At 35.4% G+C, this 19,862-nt stretch overlaps 1 protein-coding gene across 4 annotated transcripts in view; it reads left to right on the top strand.

Moving 5' to 3' along the window:
* LOC126727519 (metal tolerance protein C4) overlaps positions 1-16,652 on the top strand; it is a 55,169-nt gene extending 38,517 nt beyond the window's left edge. For 2 of the 4 annotated variants that reach the window (XM_050433198.1, XM_050433195.1), the window contains 12 exons: positions 25-79; positions 1,882-2,014; positions 2,145-2,200; positions 2,817-2,931; positions 3,074-3,131; positions 3,243-3,361; positions 6,560-6,679; positions 7,809-7,910; positions 7,995-8,067; positions 9,776-9,843; positions 11,511-11,568; positions 11,680-12,132. In XM_050433198.1, the coding sequence (XP_050289155.1) occupies positions 25-79; positions 1,882-2,014; positions 2,145-2,200; positions 2,817-2,931; positions 3,074-3,131; positions 3,243-3,361; positions 6,560-6,679; positions 7,809-7,910; positions 7,995-8,067; positions 9,776-9,843; positions 11,511-11,568; positions 11,680-11,804 (1,082 nt within the window). In that variant the 3' untranslated portion in view covers positions 11,805-12,132. Of the gene's footprint in view, positions 1-24; positions 80-1,881; positions 2,015-2,144; positions 2,201-2,816; positions 2,932-3,073; positions 3,132-3,242; positions 3,362-6,559; positions 6,680-7,808; positions 7,911-7,994; positions 8,068-9,775; positions 9,844-11,510; positions 11,569-11,679; positions 12,133-16,310; positions 16,369-16,483 lie in introns of those variants that run through there. The other 2 variants (XM_050433199.1, XM_050433196.1) reach the window with 2 other exon arrangements.
* The last annotated feature ends 3,210 nt before the right edge of the window (positions 16,653-19,862 follow it).

Below are 19,862 nucleotides of genomic sequence, written 5' to 3'. Positions count from 1 at the left end.
GATTTTTGGTGGTGGTGGTGGCAGATTTTTTTACGAGGGCAAAGCAAGTGCAGAAGATTGACTTCAGGGATGAACACAGGTAAAGATATCTGTTTTTGTATTGTTTGTTTCTGTTTTTACCTTTGCATTTGGGTCTTGAGTATTAGGTGAGGATTGGAAATGTTAATGATTTTTATTTTTTATTTTAATTTTAATTTTGTGAAGGTGGGGTTTGTTGTTTTTGTATGGAAAATGAATGTGGCAAGGAATTGTGTTATGTACTTTCGAATTTTTTGTGAATTTCAATAGGAATTTTTAGGATAATGTTGAAAGTTACCGAGGCATGATTTTGATCATTCCCAGAATGCACAAAGCTCCCACTTTTGTGGAGTCTGGGAGAGGACATGGTAGGCAGCTTTACTTCTAGTCCAAAAGCTCCCTTTTTTTGGGGGGAGAGGGGGATTTTTATTGCAATGCACCCGTGAGAAATAGTGATTTGATTTGATTCAAGGAAAAAAAAAGAGGTAGAGGAAAAGTTGATAAACATAGCTCAGGTGGCACGTCGGCTCCTTATAAAGTCTAGGTGGAGGGTAAGGGCATTCAAAACCTATTGGGTGTGTGCAACTTACCAATAAAAAATGAGGTTGATGAAGACTTAAAATAACTCTAGTAGAAGTAATAAAAAAGGACATGTTAATTAAGAAGGCAACAAAGATAGATGTTGGTTAGGATAGAATGACATGGAAGAATACATGTGGTCATTCTTGATTAGTATGTTGGGAATCTATAGTGAGGTGTTGGTGCTTGGGTGGTGTGATCTCCATCCTGTGGCACCTTCCATTGCGACCTTAAACCTGAATGGCCGATCTCCACCGTAGGGATTTCTGTCCACCTCTTGTTTGATGAGAATGACAATTTCAAGGGTGGGGATTTCGGTCTCAGTGGTGTTTTGGTCTCTTCGTTTTGCAGTGTAGGGAAGACAAAGGAAATGAGAGGGAGAGATTAAAAAAAAAAAATACAGAATATTATTTTAATAGAATGAAGAAAAAACTAGAGTTGGATGTGGAGTGTTTTGAATATGAGTAGGTAAAATAAAAAATACAGCTTCTTAAGTTAATATTCAACTAAAAAGTTTGCTATGAATATGCTAATGCTCTAAGAAGGCTAAGAGAAAATTCTTTATTTTGTACACTTGTGTTTGACACATGTTAAGAGGATTTAGTGCCTCCCCCTTTATACCTATTCCTTTCTTTTCTAATATATATATATATATATATATATATATATATATATTTTAACTGTTCCAATAAAGCAAAAGAAGAAAATTTGAGATTTTTACACTTGAAAAGAATTAAGGAAAAATTATCATATTACTTGGGATGTTGAGTCAAACTGCAGCCTCTGCTCTGAGATTAAAATTGAAGGACCTTAAGTGTTTTAGATGCCTGGATAATGCTTCATTGCAGTCATTGCTGATTTATGCTGTATGTATTTGACATCTATATGGCTCTCTGCTTATTCAGTAGTAGCAGTCTAGCAGACCTTATGAGGTTAAATTGTTCTTTTACCAAGAGTGTTAGGGCTTCAAGATAAGTGGGTGAAAAGGTAGGTAATTTTTGGAATTGGTATAGAGAGATTTCAGCTAGAAAATGAATTTAATATTTATACTGTTACTCATATGTTTAAAGAAAAAGAATTCTGTGTGCCATCTCAATATTTGAAAGCAGAAGTGTACTTCTTGACAGGCTCATAGTTATGAGTTATAAGTGACTCGACTGCTATGCTTGACATACTTTTTTTTTTGAATGCTTTCTTGTGACACAGAGAGTGCCAATAAGTTTGGCCTCCTTCTTCTGCAATCTAATCCTTTTGTTTTTATTTTCTGTCTTGTGTTTTTTCTAGTCAACGAGCAGTCACGACTGCATTGTGGTGCAACTTCCTTGTCTTCTCTCTCAAGTTTGGAGTATGGTTTACAACCTCTAGCCATGTTATGTTTGCCGAAGCTGTGCACTCAATTGCAGATTTTGCAAATCAGGTTTTTCTTCTAAGTTATTGTTCCTGACTGTGCTCTATAGAATATTCTCATTTCTGATTTGTTACATTGAATTTAACTCAGTTTTATTTATCATCAGATGCAGAGAAACTAATTTGTGTTCACTTTGTAGGCACTTCTTGCTTATGGTCTGAGTAGCTCAAGGCGTGCACCTGATGCTTTACATCCGTGAGTATATCATAAATGAGTGAGCTTTGCCCACCATTAACAACTTCTTAAATTTTCACCATTTTCAACATTCAATAACACGTAACAAATTGTCTTTTAGTCTTAGATTTATATTTGCATGCTTTTTTTTAGAAGTACTACATTGATATGAATAAAATTAATGGTCATTTTGTCATGTCATATAGGCTTAACTTGGACATCTGATTGATTTGATTTGGGGTCATTTTCTGAAAGTTTTGCGATGTTACATGAAAATTTTACATTTATTTCTTTAGATCTCCATCTAGGTTAGTCATCACTTAAAAAAAAAAAAAAAAAAAAACTTAACTAGAATACTTGAGTTCAACAATTGATCAAATTGGATAGAATTCTGTAGAGACTAGAATAGTGAACACAGTAATGAACATCTTTTACGTTATTAATTCCAATGGCTTGTTTATTAACACAGCCTCAAACATTATCGCATGGAGTGGCCAGTGACTTTTGTTTTTCTGTTTCAAAGTTACACTCATATGCACACAGATTCACATTTATGTGTAGAGTGAAAACACAAATTCGGATTCTAATTCTTTTTGTTTAATGTATGTGCTGAAAATTTTATTTGATTGTATTACAGTTATGGCTATTCCAAGGAAAGATTTGTTTGGTCTTTGATATCTGCTGTTGGTATCTTTTGTCTTGGTTCTGGTGCTACAATTGTTCATGGGTTTCAAAATTTGTGGACATCACAGGTACTTGTCCAAGAGAACCTTTACTTGGCAAATTTTACTACCTGAAATCCTATATCTTTGCTGTAATTAATTCCTGATTTTTAGGTGTTGCTTTAGTAAATGCATTTGCAATTTAATAATGAATAAGTATAATTTTCTTCAGCCTCCTGAAAATATTAAGTATGCAGCTCTTGTGATCGGTGGTTCATTTATCATTGAAGGTATAGCTCATTGCTTCACGATTTTATGCTAATTGGTTGACCCAAGCATATGTGTAGTTTAAATTTTGTCTTCAACTTATCCTTCCTTAAAATAAAGATTTTTTTTTTTAGGTGCTTCTCTGATTGTTGCCATACAAGCTGTGAAGAAAGGTGCAGCGGCTGAGGGAATGACTGTGCGAGACTATGTATGGCGTGGTCATGATCCTACATCTGTTGCAGTCATGACAGAGGTTATTTATCCTGCCTTTGTTCACCAACACCTGTAACTAATTACATATTTTTTCCTTTTAAAGAATAAATGTGAAGTAAGAGAAAAACGTAACAACTAAAGATAAACTAAATGAAAATAAACTAGCAAAAAGTATAAGAGATTTACATGAAATTCCTATTTGGTCCCTTAAGTTTAGAAAGTTGCCATTTTGCTCTTTCCATCAGTCAGATTTGAACAGTATCAACAAGGCAATTTTGGAGGACATGGGATATGCCACTTTGATTGTTATCAACGTGGCATACCTATGTCAAAAAAAAAAAAAAACTATCATGTCTTATTGAAGAATGTGGTTGCAGTGTTCTAGATTTAATGACCAGATTGAAATGATATGAATTTTTCAAGGACTATAATAATTATTTTCCCTTAATTATTTTATTGTTGAAAATTGGCTGATTTTTGTGAACTTGTTGGGTTCCTACATGATCCTACACATCCCAAAATATGATGGTTATGCCCCTCCATTTGATTTTAGGGCAAGGATCTAAATCAAACACTCACCAAACAAAAGAATAAACTCTTAACCTAAAGATGTGACCTTAATTGATTTGGCCTTTACCAAGAGAACACCCCCCCAAACTCCCCCCCTCCCCCCCAATAAAAAAGAGCCATAAAGCATGAGTATATCACACATCTCTTGCAGTGCCACATGTTTATAGTACAAATGTACAATATTTAGCCATAAAGTTATCTGCTAGCAGCGGCAGTGCTACACTAATGCTCTGTCTGGTTGGGGGTTGAAAAAGTAGAGAGATGGAAAATGGTGGGAAGATGGAAAAGTGGGGGAATAGAAAAATTATAGCTTTCCCTCATGCGTGTTTGATTGGGAGGATGGAAAAAAGTGGAGAGATGGAAATCTCCTATGTTTGGTTGAGAAGAAAATGAGAAGATGGAAATTGTAGTTTGTATAAATTTACTCTCACTTCCCTATTACATAAAACAAAATTTGTTTATAAAATTAAAAAAAAAAAAATTACGATTTAGGCTAAAAGAAAAAGAAAAAAGAAACGCGTAGCAGTGGAGGGATGGAAAGGGGTTGATGGGTCATTTCCCATCTACCCCCTCCTCCCATATTCTCCCCAAATTGGGCAGATGGGATTTTTGTGGGCTAGCGGAGAAAACACCTGGCCCCACTAACCCCCCTCATTTCCCCTCCCAACTAAACAACCCTTTCTCCCCATTTTCTCCTTATTTTCCCCCTCCCCTTTTCCATCCTCCCCCAAATCACCCAAACCAAACAGAGGGTAAGGCTGCATTTGCTTCAATGTAAAATGTTTTTTTGACAGAAAAATGTTTTCAACTGAAAACTGCATGTTTTCCTGTATTTGGTTGCATTCCTAAAAATGCTTTGGAAATCATTTTTCGGTGTTTGACTTGTACATAAAATGGAAAAGAAAATTATTAAATGGATATAAAAATAATAAGTTTTGTTCACAACTTTAAAATATCGATCATAACAACTAAAATCAGTAAAATCAACTGCAAAGTGTTCCCCCCACACCACACCCCCCCCCCCCCCCCCCCACCCCCCAAACCCCCAACAAGACATAGCCTCTCCCTTCCCCTTGCAGCCCAAAGGAAAAGAAGTGTAAGAAAAAGAATAAGTGACCTTGGCTTTGGAGCCTCATATAAGTTGTCACGCATGAGGCATAGCTATGGCTGTACAGGATGTGAGTACACCTTGTGTTAGCTTAATAGGTGAGTTGTTCAATGCAAAACTTTAATAAATTATTTTACTCTTAGTTTTTAGACGAGGCTTCAACCCCAAACTTTTGAAGCACTTTATCTTCATTGATTTGTAGATGTTAGGAACCCGGTGGTTCCTAATGGAGATTGATGGGAATTATAGAGGAATTGATGGGGATTGTAGGGAAATTGACTTAATTCGAGGTAGTCACCCTCCATAGAGAGAGAGAGAGAGAGAGAGAGATGCACTAATGCACTAAGAAGTTGGTTTATTCTTCAATTGATATCTCATATTGGATTACAATCATGTATTTATAGGAGACTAGCTCTAATCTCAATGGCCCACATGGCCTCATCTTATTAGTTTTATTATTCCCCATGTGCATTAATAATTCCAACATGTGCTAAATGTGATTAACATGCTTGGAATTGTAACTAACTAACTAACTCAATCTCAATACAACAATTATTATCCATATGCTTATAGCATTCCTAATAGTAGACCAGGATATTCTTGTCATGTAGATTTGAAATAAATGACAAGGTTATGCATAGCTTGTGAGTGGCTTTCAAGAAGTGGAGGGTATGTTTATGTCTGTAATGTACATTCAGATGGAAAAAGCTTTAGTTTACATCTTAATATGCTAGTGTTTTCGTGTCTCTTGTTTTATTTTATTTTTTGTTTCTTAATTCCCCACAATAAGTAAATGATAAGAAAACCACTTTAACACTATGTTTCTATGTAAAATGTTTTCCATATTTTTGATGTTTGGTACAGAAAAAAAAAAAAAAGGCAAAAAAGCCAAGTCAATGAAAACAATTACTATTGCTAGTGGAAAACAAGCACAATAAAAGCAGAAATCGTTTTCCAAAACTTAATACTGAAAAAACCACTAAAAATAAACTCCACAATGGTAACATATCTCTCTTCACCTCCATCTCCATAGACTGACTATTGACCGCTGATTTTTTTTCCCCTTGTAAATGACTTTTTAGTTCAAACCAGTCGCTTTCCTTAGATTAAAATTTTCACATAGATTCCGAATTTGGGGTATGTTTTGACGTTTGAGACTTTCAAGTGGCCAAAAAAATGTTTTCCTTTTTAGGATCTAATTGTGTAAATGGAAGTTTGTGTTTGTATAGTTATTTAGAATTACAAAAATATTAATGATTTTTCATAAGAGCCAAAAAAAGGGTTTTCTGTCAAAATAAAAGGAGGTTAAGTATATGAACCACATTTTACCCACACCTGACGTCGCTCTTGTATTTTCCACCTTCTTGTTGTCCCTTGACTGTTTGTGCTGATATGCACATGACCTTGGAGACCATTGTTTGAAATTGATATGACTTGCAGCGATTACTATAGAGTAGTCTGGCTGTCTGATATTTGGTCTTTAGAAATGTTATATTATAAATATTGCTAAAAAAAAAAATACAATATTATGTCCCTTACTAAATGATCTTAATTATGCAGGATGGTGCTGCAGTTACAGGTCTTGCCATTGCTGCTGCATCGTTGGTGGCAGTTAATAAAACAGGCAATGCTATATATGATCCCGTAGGTTCAATAATAGTCGGCCACTTACTTGGAATGGTATATGATTCTTCTGTCTCATCAATCTTTATGCATAATTTTTCTAAGAATGCTATGTTTTTGTCATGAAGCCCCAACTTATTTCTATACCTACCGGCTTGAATTGATCTCCAGTACAAGTACCTTCTTTGTTAAATTTTGTTAAACTTTTCTTGGGAGTGTGGCATGATTGTAGTACCTAGCATTCAAGCATTGGCCTGAGGAATTTTGTCAAAACCATGTGTAGTTTTTAATATATATATATATATATTTTTTTTTTGATAATTAATATATATATATATATATATATTTAATGGGAGATAGAGTGAAGACATAATTTGAACTGAGGACCTTCTACTATGATATTATGATAAATATCAATTGTCTCAAAAATTTGACTTATTAAGAAATAGTGAATATAATCATTTAAGCAATATTCTAACATGATAAATTATCACTTTTTCTTACAAGCTTAAGCTGTTAGAAATGATGAATTTAATAATTCAATCATTACACTTGACCTTCCCCTTACAATTGGAGTTAAGCTGCCTACCATCACATCTCTTAGACCCTGCAGATGTGGAAGCTTTGTGCACTAGATATGACTAATACTTCCCCTTGCATGTAGGTTCAAACTCCCACTTAATAAGTCGGGCCCAACGTGTGGGATTTTTAACTTTTAAATGGGAAATAGAGTAGAGATATGGTTCTAACTCAAGACGACTTGCTCTAATACTTTGTAAAACTATCACTTGTCCCAAAAGATTAAGCTTTAGGAATGGTGAATTTAATAATATTTAACAATTATACTTATCCCCAAAAAAAAAAAAAAAATACAATTATTTATAAAAAAAAAATCATGTTTAACCATTATTCTGACAATGGAGATGGTCTTTTTTATTTTATTGGTTGATATTAGGAATAAAACGGATGGTTGATGCTTTAGTTCCCCCCCCCCCCCCAACCTCTCTCTCTCTCTCTCTCTCTCTCCCCCCTTTCTCCTTGACACACATACGTGCCTACTTGCGTGCGTTAGGGAGATAAAAATATAGCATAGAAGAGAAAAGGATTTGTAATTTAATAAAATATTACAATTGTGATTTTAATTTTAGGTTGTGGTAAGTGTAATTAAACTGAATTTGCTTTGCAGGTGGCTATCTTTCTCATCCAGAGGAATCGTCATGCTTTAATTGGTAGAGCAATGGATGATCATGATATGGAGAAGGTTCTACATTTCTTGAAAAATGACCCGGTATAACCATGGTGATGAATTTATTTTATCCAGTTGGGTTATGTTTGTATTTCATGAGTTTGAAAAATGAAGTTCTTCTTGTAGGTTGTAGATGCTCTATATGATTGCAAAAGTGAAGTTATTGGACCTGGATTCTTTAGGTTTAAGGCTGAAATAGGTGAATTTCCTGCCATTTACTATTCTTTCTTGATTCTTATTGTGATTAGGATCATAATATCAATCTTCATCAATATCTCCAGCATCCATAGTGTTTAAATAGAACTGTTGTATATAAAGGTCAATGTCTATCAATATCATCGGTAACACGTTGATGATGTGCCAAGAGCCTCACGGCCTGTTGGCATGTCTGGGCTTGGATTTGATCCAGGGCTTTGTGACTATGTCCCTCCACTTAATTGATCCAGCAACTTGTTAAGAGTAGGTTTTAGCCAAAAAAAAAAAAAAAAAAAAAAAAAAAAAAAAAAAACACATTGGTGATGTAATTGATATATGTTATGGACATGGTGGCATGTTGATTTGATTAAGGATTTTATTTGGCATATTGGGTCAATATAAGTTTATTGGCATTCTTCCCTCTCTATACTCTCTGCGGGTGATAATTTTCTTCTCTAGACTTCTGTGTGGTTAATAATTTTTTTATTATTTTTTATTTTTTTCCTTTTCCCCCCTATGTTCGTTGTTCAAATGCAACGCATATATTAAATGTTAATTATTTGCTCTTTCTAATTCTTTTTTTAATTTTTTGAGAATTTGTTTCTCTGTTAAATCTTTTTCTCTAAATTGATGCTAACTAATTTTAGATGGCTGTAATGAGAATTCATAATATTGTTGTTTTATTTATTGTTCATATGGTCTGTCACCCTTTTTTTTTGGGGTGCAGGGTGGGTGGGGTTTCTTATGGCAAAAATTCAAATTACTAATTTTCAATTTTTATCTTGAAAATTTTATTTTTCAACAACCTGTATGTTAGCATTAGGGAAGTTAAATTTTCATTGCAAGCTAGTGTTATATATCATAGTTAAGAAAAAAAAGTGTGGTAGTTAGTTGTTTAATTTCTCATTTTATTAGATCTCTCTCTCTCTCTCTCTCTCTCTTTTCTTTTCGGCAAGTGATTTACTAGGCCTCACATGTGTGGCTGTTTACACACATGCGCACGTGCATGCACAAAGTACAAGTTGATCTGTGAGCATTTTTTTTTTTTTTTTTTTTTTATAAATGAAATCTGTGAGCATTAAATTTAGCATCTTCTGAATTTCCACCAAGGATTTGCTTAAAGTAGCTTTTATTTAGCAACAAAAAGAGTATTGCATTACAAATTTCATGGGATTAAAACTGTGGCAGTAGACTTTGTCTCGAGGAATGTCAAAATATGTAGCAGAATTTTATTTTTGAGATTTACATGTAGGCCTCAATATCCTAATCTGCAGCAGCAGAACTCTGTTTCACTATTTTTGGATGCGAAAAAATTTACTAAGAATTAAATGTTACAGTATACATCCTGTATACTTGGGCTATACACCTTTTTAATTTAGTAAAATTTGTTATTTATATGAAAAAAAAAAAAATTACAGTTTACTCCTGGGCATGAGCACAAAGTGCTTAGCCTGTAAGGGGTTAATGCCCCTGAATTACCTGGCATCTGGTTTTTGTGGGTGGGGTCAATTGCCAGTAAGTTTTTACTGGCTAGGGGTGAGTCCAAGGGGCTCTTCTATTTATCAACAAAAATAAAATGAAATTTACGGTAGCATAAATTTTTTCTGGACATTGGCATATCAATTTGAGTTATTCTTTTTGTATAAATTTGGTCAAATGAAATTATTGTTGGGACAACAATGTAATTTGATGGTGGGTTGCTGTATGTGAAGATTTCAATGGATTGATGGTGGTGCAAAATTATCTAAAAAGGACCGGACGTGAAGAGTGGGCCAGACAGGTATATCATCTTAACCTGTGATTTTTTTCATCTTCAGTTCACTCTTTGAACTGATTTTTATGTAAGAAAAGACACCACTGCATAATTCATTGCGATAGTAACCTATGCTAGCTACTTGATGTTTAGATGTTTCTAAATGCATATAAATTGATTTTGTCATGCCATATATAAATACAAATTTTTTTTGTCACTTTATTTTTCCTTATGTTTAATTGATTCTGATGTTTTCTTTGTTTTTAAAATGGCAACTAAACTTGCTGGTGTGGCCAGCTGAAATCAGCTCACATTAAAATTGCTGACTTGGAGAGTATAATCCAATTTTATTTGATGAAGTGTTGCCACATCCTTGAGGTCCCTTCCATTGAAGAGACCTAGAAGTGGTGTACCTTCACCTACGTGTCTGGCAACAACAACCCTGTCCCTGTTGGTGGGTACTCCAACCCCTTACTTTCCGATGGTGGGTTCTCTGCCATCATTTTGAGGCCCAATGAGACCTCCATGACTTTTACTTTTTTGTTGTGCTGGTGGTAGAACCATGGGTCTAACCCCAATCCCTCGCTCATTTCTGCCTTCAAGGCCATTGCCACCATGCCTGATAGATTTGTTGGGTAGTGTGGTTTTCTTGATTTCTTACACTACAAATAAAGTTTGGGGAATTTTGACTTTATGGGTTTTGGGAAATTTGGGTTTGATTTGTTTCTTACTATTTCTGTTTGATGGTGTTTTCTGGGTTTTGGCTGTGGGTGCCAAGTGGTTAAGAGGAGGGTTGCTATGATTATGATTGGTAGTGGGTTGAGCATTAAATAGCCATGAGAGAAGGAGAGAGAGAGAGAGAACTTGTTTTGGGTCATCAAAATATAATGAGGGTGATTTCAATTTGGCACATCAGTAAATTCTGTCAAGAGTTTTAGTGGCAAGGGTAACATTTAAATCAAATAGAAATTAGGACTACCATAGCGTGCACACAAAAACAAAAAAGAAGAAAAAAATGTAGAGGGATGTCTTCCATTGTCATCTTTGTTGCTTAGAGATTCTTACTTGCAAGTTGCAACTGCCAAGGAGATACTTTAGAACATTGTCAAAACGAACAAGTTCTCATGCAATATCTAGACATGCATGTATAGGAGATACTTCATGCATACTGTGAATACTGTGACATCTTTGAAAAATCACAATAATGCTTACATAGCACTTTTGCTGTAAAACAGTGGATAAAAATAAAATAAGTTTTCCATCAAAGTAGTCTGCATTCTCAACTTTTCATTCCTAACAAGCTGGCTGCATCAAGAGTCTTTAAATGGAGTGCCTACAGTCTCGGTTTTGTCTACCTAAATGGAGTGCATCAAGAGTCTTTCATGGTCTTGATGCAGTACATCATAGATCATAGATAGCATTCCTTTTCATAGAGTCTTTCATGTCTACCTAAATGGAGTACACCACTTCACAAGTCTAGACCATGAAAGGCATACATCATAGATAGCATTCCTTCTTCTTATGTTATCCCATAGTTCTTAATGGTGGAAATTGTCTACCTAACTTTTGAGCAAGGATCCCCCCCACCCTCCCTTTTTTTTTTCCCCTCTCTAGGGGTATAATCATATTCACCAGGAAATATCCATCCCTGGTGCATGTGTGGTGCATTTCTGACTGGATTTGATGATACACAGTTTCGTGAAGCGGCAAAGGAGGAAAATACTGCACTGCTCAAGGTCATGGCGAGTTATGGTAAGCTTTGTAGTGAGGAATGTGCTATTTTAATAATTTGTCTAAACGTCTTTTTTTTTTTTTTTTTTTGCCTGAGTTGTCACCTGTTAAAAAATTGAGTTTTCATTGCAGGTGAGGAGGTGGTCACAGCTTTAGGAAGTGAAGTTGATAGGCTAGAAAAGGAGATCCAGGAGCTTGTTCCTGGTATTCGGCATGTCGATATAGAAGCTCACAATCCATCAGGCCCGAGCCCATGATCCACATATTTTTATACATAGGCTGTATTCTTTTGTGCATTCTTTTTTATCAATCTAACCTATGATTGTCAATCATTTTCTCATTCAATAAAATTTTGTTACTTATAAAAAAATGATTGCTTATCATTTTAATGCATCACAAGAGGGACAAATTGCAAGTTGTACAGTGATATCATGAATTTCTAATTGGAAATCAACAAGTTATCCCAGCCTGTGACCTTAGAAGTTAGAACTGCAAAACACTTGTACGGCTGTACTATAAAGAATATATCAACCAGTCTTCTTCTTATTTTTATCTATAATGGGGTATTGATATTGTTTTTGCTTAGTTATGTTTACTAAATTGACATTTGTACAGTGTTTATGGTGGAAAAGTTTTGCTAGATTTGTAATTATTTTGATAAGTCTTGCCTTTCCACAACTTAAAATCAAGTCATAGGTCAATTATCAACATTTTCTGTGAATCTCCTGTTTGTTCATTGAACTTGCTTGCGGTAACCTGCATCGAAGACTCTGAAATAAACCGAGACTGTAGGCACTCCATTTACTGAAGGACGGTGTCCAAGAGTCTAGAGATGCATGCCAGGTTAACACTTGGCTATGTAGCTCATGTGTTCATTGATAACAACGGCAGATGCTGTGTCTAAGACACTATAGGGCATTTCAAGAGCAATTAGAGATTGTGCAGGGTAAACTTCTGTACTGATGGATCCACCATTCCACCTAGCCTTCTTGCCAAATGTTCTTTGTAACTGTACCATTTGTCTTTAGAGGGCTGTAAACAACCTGACTTGAACAGAATTGAGTGAAAGCTTGGATTGTTCATTTAATTTTATTTTGAATAGGAGTTGAGTGAAGCTCATTACTAAACTAAATTACTTGTTCAAGTTTGTTTGTCTTTTTTTTTTTTTTGGGTCAAACAAACTCAAGCTTGTTCATCAGTTTTTTTTTTTTTTTTTTTTTTTTTGAATTTGTTCACAAACTACTTAATTAACTTATTCTTTTTATGTACAGTCACATTGTTGGAAATTGGAAGCCTACTAGGGAATCTTTCATAGCAAGATCTGTTATTTTCCATGGTTGAGTTCAAGTAAAAATGTGATCACGTAAACATGGTTTTGCATGTGGACTCATGGCCTGTTACAGGGGATATCAGCCCCATGCTTCGGTCCTATATCATTGAGTTTCAGTACAAGCAAACATGCTCTCTCTCTCTCTCTCTCTCTCTCTCTCGTGGTGGTTTTTCTTTGCTTTTATTATGAGTTGTGTCACTAAAACTAACAAATAACGGTGACTTGGAATTTATAAATTTTTGTTTATAATTAATCCTTCTATATATATATATATATTGTTGCCAATTTCTTTCTTTGACATTACTCTGGCTGTAATGATATGGCTAGGATCGAAGCAATTCAGCAAATTTTCAATTTGTTAGTTTCTTAAGTTACAAATCCTTGGTTTCTAGAACTTGGGAAATTAAAAAAATATTTCCCTTTAAATCCCACAAAAATATATTTTGGAGAATATTTCCCTTTAATTAGGAGAATATTTCCCATTAAATACCACAAAAATATATCCAATAATTTACTAAAAAATAGGAAAACAAAATTTAAATGAACAATTACATTGTGATTAATATTGAAGGTGATGATTTTAATTAGAACTAGAGGTAGTCATTATAAAAGCTTTTTGAACATATGAAATTCCATAAACAACAGCAACACCAGAAGAAGGCAAATATGCCAATTTCTCTCTTCCAGATGCAAAAAGCTCAGTTTATCTTTATCCTTGACTTCAGACTAGAGCAGCTTGATCTTATCGTCTTCAGCATCAGCTCCAACAGTTCCAAGTATGTCCTAAATTCAAGTCATCAGATGAAGGCGTGGTGTTCATCGTTCCCAAACAAAGGACAGAAACTATGCAGCTATCACCTCATTTTCTTGTGTTCTCTCTTGAGGGGCTCTGAATCAGGAGGAGGAAGGAGATGCATGCCACAAAGCTAGAGCTTAAGTTATTACAAAATCATTTGAAAGGCGATGCACTTAATAAGGCTATGTAGGACACTGATAATGAGGTTTTCTCTTCTATTGTTTTGAGTTGTTATTGCACTTACATTTGTTGCCATATATTTGGTGATGGATTTCATGGTAGTGTCTTTATTTAACAGGAGATTAATTTGAAATTTGAGTTGATAAGAATGATATTTTATTACGGCACTCTATGTTCGTATGTTGAATAAGTATATGATGTACTCTTATTTACAATGTAAATGTGTTGTATTATGTACCTTATTTATATTGCAATTCTGTGTATTATGTTCTCTACTATTTTGGCAAAAGAATTTGAGATTGATATATAATTGTAAGATTACTTTTCTATTCATTTATGATGAAAACCAGGTTCAAATCTTTATTGCAACTTGTTTATTAGCAGTATACATATCATAGTTATGAGATTTAAGTTCGTAATTATGAACAAAATTTCATTTTCAATGAACCTATATATGGTAGTGGTATTAATCTTTTGTGTATGTATGTATATTTCATTAACCTACAGTAGAGATTACTCTATCTCTATCCCTTATTTATGTTTAAATAATTTTTAATTTGGCAAAAGCACACTGTATCCTAAATTTTTTGAATCAAGTAAGATTTTATGTGGTGCTTGGATCTGTTCGATTTAGTTACATTGTTTGATTGGTGAGTCTTGAGACTAACTCTGATTGTGTGCAATAATAGGTTAGTCATTTTCCCAGGAGAAAAGCTACATGAGTACTGGACCGATAATTTGATCTATGCGTTTTATTAGTTATTTTGCATCTCAGTCTTTCTTTTATGCTTTAAGGACAAGTATATTTGTTCTTCTAGAGATGACACTTGATATAAATTTGGTTCGAATTTATATGCGCCAACTCAATATTGCTAAATGAGTTTAAAACTTAAAGTTTCTATTTATGGTAACGATTGAAATCATACTTGTTCAAGATTTCCATAAAATTCATGGAAAATTCATTGGATTTGCTTGCTTCACTACATTCAATTTCCCAAACTTGGACTTGTAAACTTGAAATTATTTCCTATATTAATAATTATGCACTAGGGTGTATTTATTTATGGTAATATAGTATTATAATATCATAGTTAATCCCTAATGGAACTCATTTTAGATATAGCTCAGACCCTTCACGAATTCCGCAACCCCAAAGAAGCAAACTATCATCAACAGGTTGATTTTCTGGATAGTAAAGCAACTTGTGCTTAATATCAATTCCATTTGAAGTGAGTATTGCGTACAAGAAGGCCGCTTTAAGATTCTCATTCACAAGTAACCCATATCGTTCACCAGAGCTTACTATCTTAATCCAAATCTCAATTTTCCTGTACAAACGGAATTCATGCTTCTCTTCCATAAAAGGATAAACATCTAGCATATTCATTTCATCCGGTAATGGCTGTAGTGGTAGTGGAAGAAGATTAATGTGCAGCTCCACCCTCTCCAATGGGATGGTAAACCTTTCATGTAAGAGTTCCCTCACGAAACCAACTGTCGCATCAGTTGGAATTTTTTGGACATAAGGTTTACCAGCGTAGAGAAGGGTGATATTCATGTTCTGCAAAACACCAATCATTTCAATATTATGTATTATCTTATTTAGAAGAATAAGATTGTGGAAGTACACTTTACAACATGAAAAAAAAAGCAAAGTAACAATAATAATAAAAAATAAATAAGAAAGGAAATTAACTTCCATAGATTATATATATTTTCACAAGTAACGTGGAAGTAGAAAAATACCGCTGGAGGATAAACGTTAGGGTCAGTAGAGTTAGAATCCACAGGACTACTAGAGTCCATACTGCTACCCTGAGGGTCCGTACTGCTACCCTGAGGGTCCATACTGCGTGGGGTAAGGAGAAAAGTGAGAGATTAATTGGTGTTTGCAATATGGTGGAGAATAATGATTTGTGTTCTTTAATTTTATTAAAAATAATCATGCCATTAGGATGAAGTTGCTGCAATTTCATTAGCATGTTGAACAAATTCGTTCCATGCAAAATATTCATCCCATGACTCATATTATTGTCACACACAAAAAAATCACAATGGAGATAGAGGGATATAAAAATAAAATAAAATAAAAGAATTCCCATTGAATTTTTTTTTTTAAATTGTGGTAATTAAAAACTAAGTCTTCATGGACCATTCTATTATTCTGTCTGTTTTTATGTGCACTAATCAATTGCATAGTGGTTCATTTTAGTTACTTTGAAGAATATTGCATGTTAACAGATTCTCCTTACACGAGTAATATGTTGTTCATTAATGGTGGAAATTGTCTACCTAACTTCTGAGCAAGGACACCCCCCTCCCTTTTTTTTTCTTCTCTGGGGGTATAAACAAATTCACCAGGAAATTTCCATCCCTGGTGCATGTGTGGTGCATTTCTGACTGGACTTTTTTTTTTTTTTTTTTTGAACATTTCTGACTGGACTTGATGATACACAGTTTCGTGAAGCGGCGAAGGGGGATAATACTGCATTGCTCAAGGTCATGGCTAATTATGGTAAGCATTGTAGTGAGGAATGTACTTTTTTAATAAGTTGTCACAACACGTCTTTTTTTTTTTTTTTTTTTTTGTCTGAGTTGTCACCTGTTAAAATATTGAGTTTTCATTGCAGGTGAGGAGGTGGTCACAGCTTTAGGAAGTGAAGTTGATAGGCTAGAAAAGGAGATCCAGGAGCTTGTTCCTGGTATTCGGCATGTCGATATAGAAGCTCACGATCCATCAGGCCCGAGCCCATGATCCACATATGTTTATACATAGGCTGTATTCTTTTGTGCATTCTTCTTTTTCAATCTAATCTATGATTTTCAATCATTTTCTCTTTCAATAAAATTTTGTTACTTATCAAAAAAAAAAAAAAAAAAAAATGATTGTCAATCATTTCAATACATCACAAGAGGGACACATTACATATTGTACAGTGATGTCATGAATTTCCAATCAGAAATTAACAAGTTCTCCCAGCCATGACCTTAGAACTGCAAACACCTGTACGGCTGTACTATAAAGAATATATCAACCACTCTTCAGCTTCTTCTTCTTCTTCTTCTTCTAATTATCTGTTACAGGGTATTGATATTGTTTTTGCTTAGTTATGTTTACTAAATTGACATTTGTACAGTGTTTATGGTGGACAAGTTTTGCTAGATTTGTAATTATTTTGATAAGGCTTGCCTTTCCACAACTTAAAAAATCATGTCATAAGTCAATTATCAACATTTTCTGTGAATCTTCTGTTTATTCATTGAACCTGCTGGTGGTAACCTGCATTGAAGACAATGAAATAAACCAAGAAAGTATGTACTCCTTTTACCTAAGGACGGTCTCCAAGAGTCTAGAGATGCATGTCAGGTTAACATGAAGCCCACTTGGGTGTGTAGCTCATGCGTTCATTGATAACAACGGCAGATGCTCTGTCTAAGACACCAAGGGATTTTTCAAGGGCAATTAGAGATTGTACGGGGCGAAATTCTATACTGATGGATCCACTTTCTATGGTGGATGCCTGATAGCCTTCTTGTCAAAGCTCCTTTGTAACTGTACTATTTGTCTTTAGAGGGCTGTAAATGACCTGACCCAAATAGAGTATTAAAAGTTTGGATTGTTCATTTAATTTTATTTTATACATGAGTTGACTTTGGACTCATTACTAAACTAAATTAACTAAATTATATGATAAAAGTTTGGGGTTATTTTTTTATTATTTTTGTGGAGAATTTGTTCACTAAACTACTTGATTAACTTAATCTTTTCACATATACGGTCACATTGTTGGAAATTGGAAGCCTACCAGGGAATCTTTCATAGCAAGCTCTGTAATTTTCCATGGTTGAGTTTATGTAAATAAAAATGTGATCGCTTAAACATGGTTTTGCATGTGGGTCTTCGAGGAGTTGCCAATGTCAACTATTCTGCTGGGCTCATGGCCTGCTACAGGGGATATCAGCCCCATGCTACGGTCCTAGATAATGGGTTTCAGTACAAGCAAACATGCACTCTCTGTTTCTCTTGGTGGTTTTTCTTAGCGATTATTATGAGCTGTGTCACTAAAACCAACCAATAATGGTTACAATTTTTTATTTTATTTTATTTTTTTTATGGGAAATAAGAGAATTTCATTCAACAGAAATTGAATTACAAAGAAGAGAAGAAGCTTGAGCATTACAAACAGAGATCCTCAACAAGAAGATGCTCAAGGAAACTTGGAAAAGACCTTTTCCAAACCTGTGATACACCAGAAATCCCAGCCACCTTTGCAAGCTCATGGGCAACTCTGTTGCCTTCCCTTTTCAGATGTTTAAAAGAACACCAGGAAAACACAGCAGCCATTTCTCTGATGTTTCCGATTATGTGCCCAAGCTCACCACCATGAATTCCATCATTAATTGCTAGAATAATGGATAAGGCGTCGGACTCAAAGATAGCGTGGGAGACTTCCAAATCTGCTACAAGAAGCACACCATCTTGCAAGGCCAGAGCTTCTGAGACCTCAGCCGAGAATGATGCAGGAAGAATCTTGTTTGATGCTGCTAGAACTTCACCCATATTATCATGGATGACTACACCAATGTACGAATTCCTCCCATCTTCAAAGGTTGCTGCATCAGTGTTGATTTTAATGAAGCCTGTAGGTGGAGCTTTCCACTTGGATTGAGGGATGGACTGAGAAAGACTCGGATAGGAGCAAGCTGCCTTGAATTCGGCCAAGACTCCACCTGCCATTTCCCAAGCATGAATTGGAGGGGAACCCGAGTCCTTATGGATTGCTGGATTGCGATTCCACCAAATTGACTAGGCAACGGCAAAGAAAAGCTCTAAATCATTCGGGGAGCCTTTTGCAATAAAATCTAAGGCAATATCCACCAAGTCACAATAAGAGGAAGAGAGGTCCACAGGACAATTGTTCCAAAAAGCCCAAGTCATTTTTGCATGATCGCAATGAAGAAGAGCATGGGTTGTGGTCTCAATGGCTTTGTCACATAGGGGGTAGAAGCTAGAGCAATGAACACCTCTGTGGTTTAGATTTTTCATAGATGGGAGACCGTTGACACAAGCCCTCCAAGCAAAAATTTTGATCTTCGGAGGGACTTTGTGCTGCCATATCCGCTTCCAAAAAAGGGTCCATGAGCTGCTTGAGGTGCTTTCACCTTCCTCCATTGAATCCACAATACTTGAAGCTATATGATAAGCACTTTTAACTGTAAACTCACCCCTCTTGTTGCCTATCCAAATAAGACAATCTTCGGGCAAATTATAGTTTAATGGGATTTTAAGGATGGTGCTGGCTTCATGGGGCAGAAAAGTAGCATTAATTACATCAATCTTCCACCATCTAGTGTCAATATCAATGAGGGAAGACACCCAAGGAAAGTCTCCATAGCCATCTTGCAGGGGGGAAATCACCTTGTGGGTTGATGGTGTTGGCAACCATCTATCATCCCAAATATGGATTCGCCGGCCATTGCCTACCCTCCATCTTGTGCCCCTTTTAATAACCTCAAGACTATTGTGGATGCTCCGCCAAGCATATGAGGGGTTACTCCCTTTTTTTGAATTGAGGACATCATCAAAAGGAAAGTATTTTGCTTTGAAAACCAGGGCCACTAGAGAGTTGGGGTTTGTGAGAATTCTCCAACCTTGCTTAGCTAGCATGGCAAGGTTAAAGGCTTGAATGTTTCTGAAGCCCATACCTCCATGGAGTTTAGAACGACACATCTTCCTCCAACTAACCCACGCAATCTTGTTCTCTTTGTCCTTTTGCCCCCACCAAAAGCTCCTCATCATACTTTCCAAGTCTTGGCAAAGAGTCTTGGGGAGTTGGAAGCAACCCATAGTGAATGTAGGTATTGCTTGAGCCACCGCTTTGATTAGGATCTCCCTCCCACCAATTGAAAGGAGTTTACCCTTCCAACCGGCAAGCTTTTTTGCCACTCTGTCTTTAACTTCAGCAAACACCTGAGCTTTGGATTTCCCAATGATGGAAGGCAGCCCCA

Source organism: Quercus robur, chromosome 5 (assembly GCF_932294415.1).
Source record: "Quercus robur chromosome 5, dhQueRobu3.1, whole genome shotgun sequence".
In the NCBI taxonomy this organism is placed as follows: domain Eukaryota; kingdom Viridiplantae; phylum Streptophyta; class Magnoliopsida; order Fagales; family Fagaceae; genus Quercus; species Quercus robur.
This window is presented reverse-complemented; position numbering and strand designations above follow the sequence as displayed.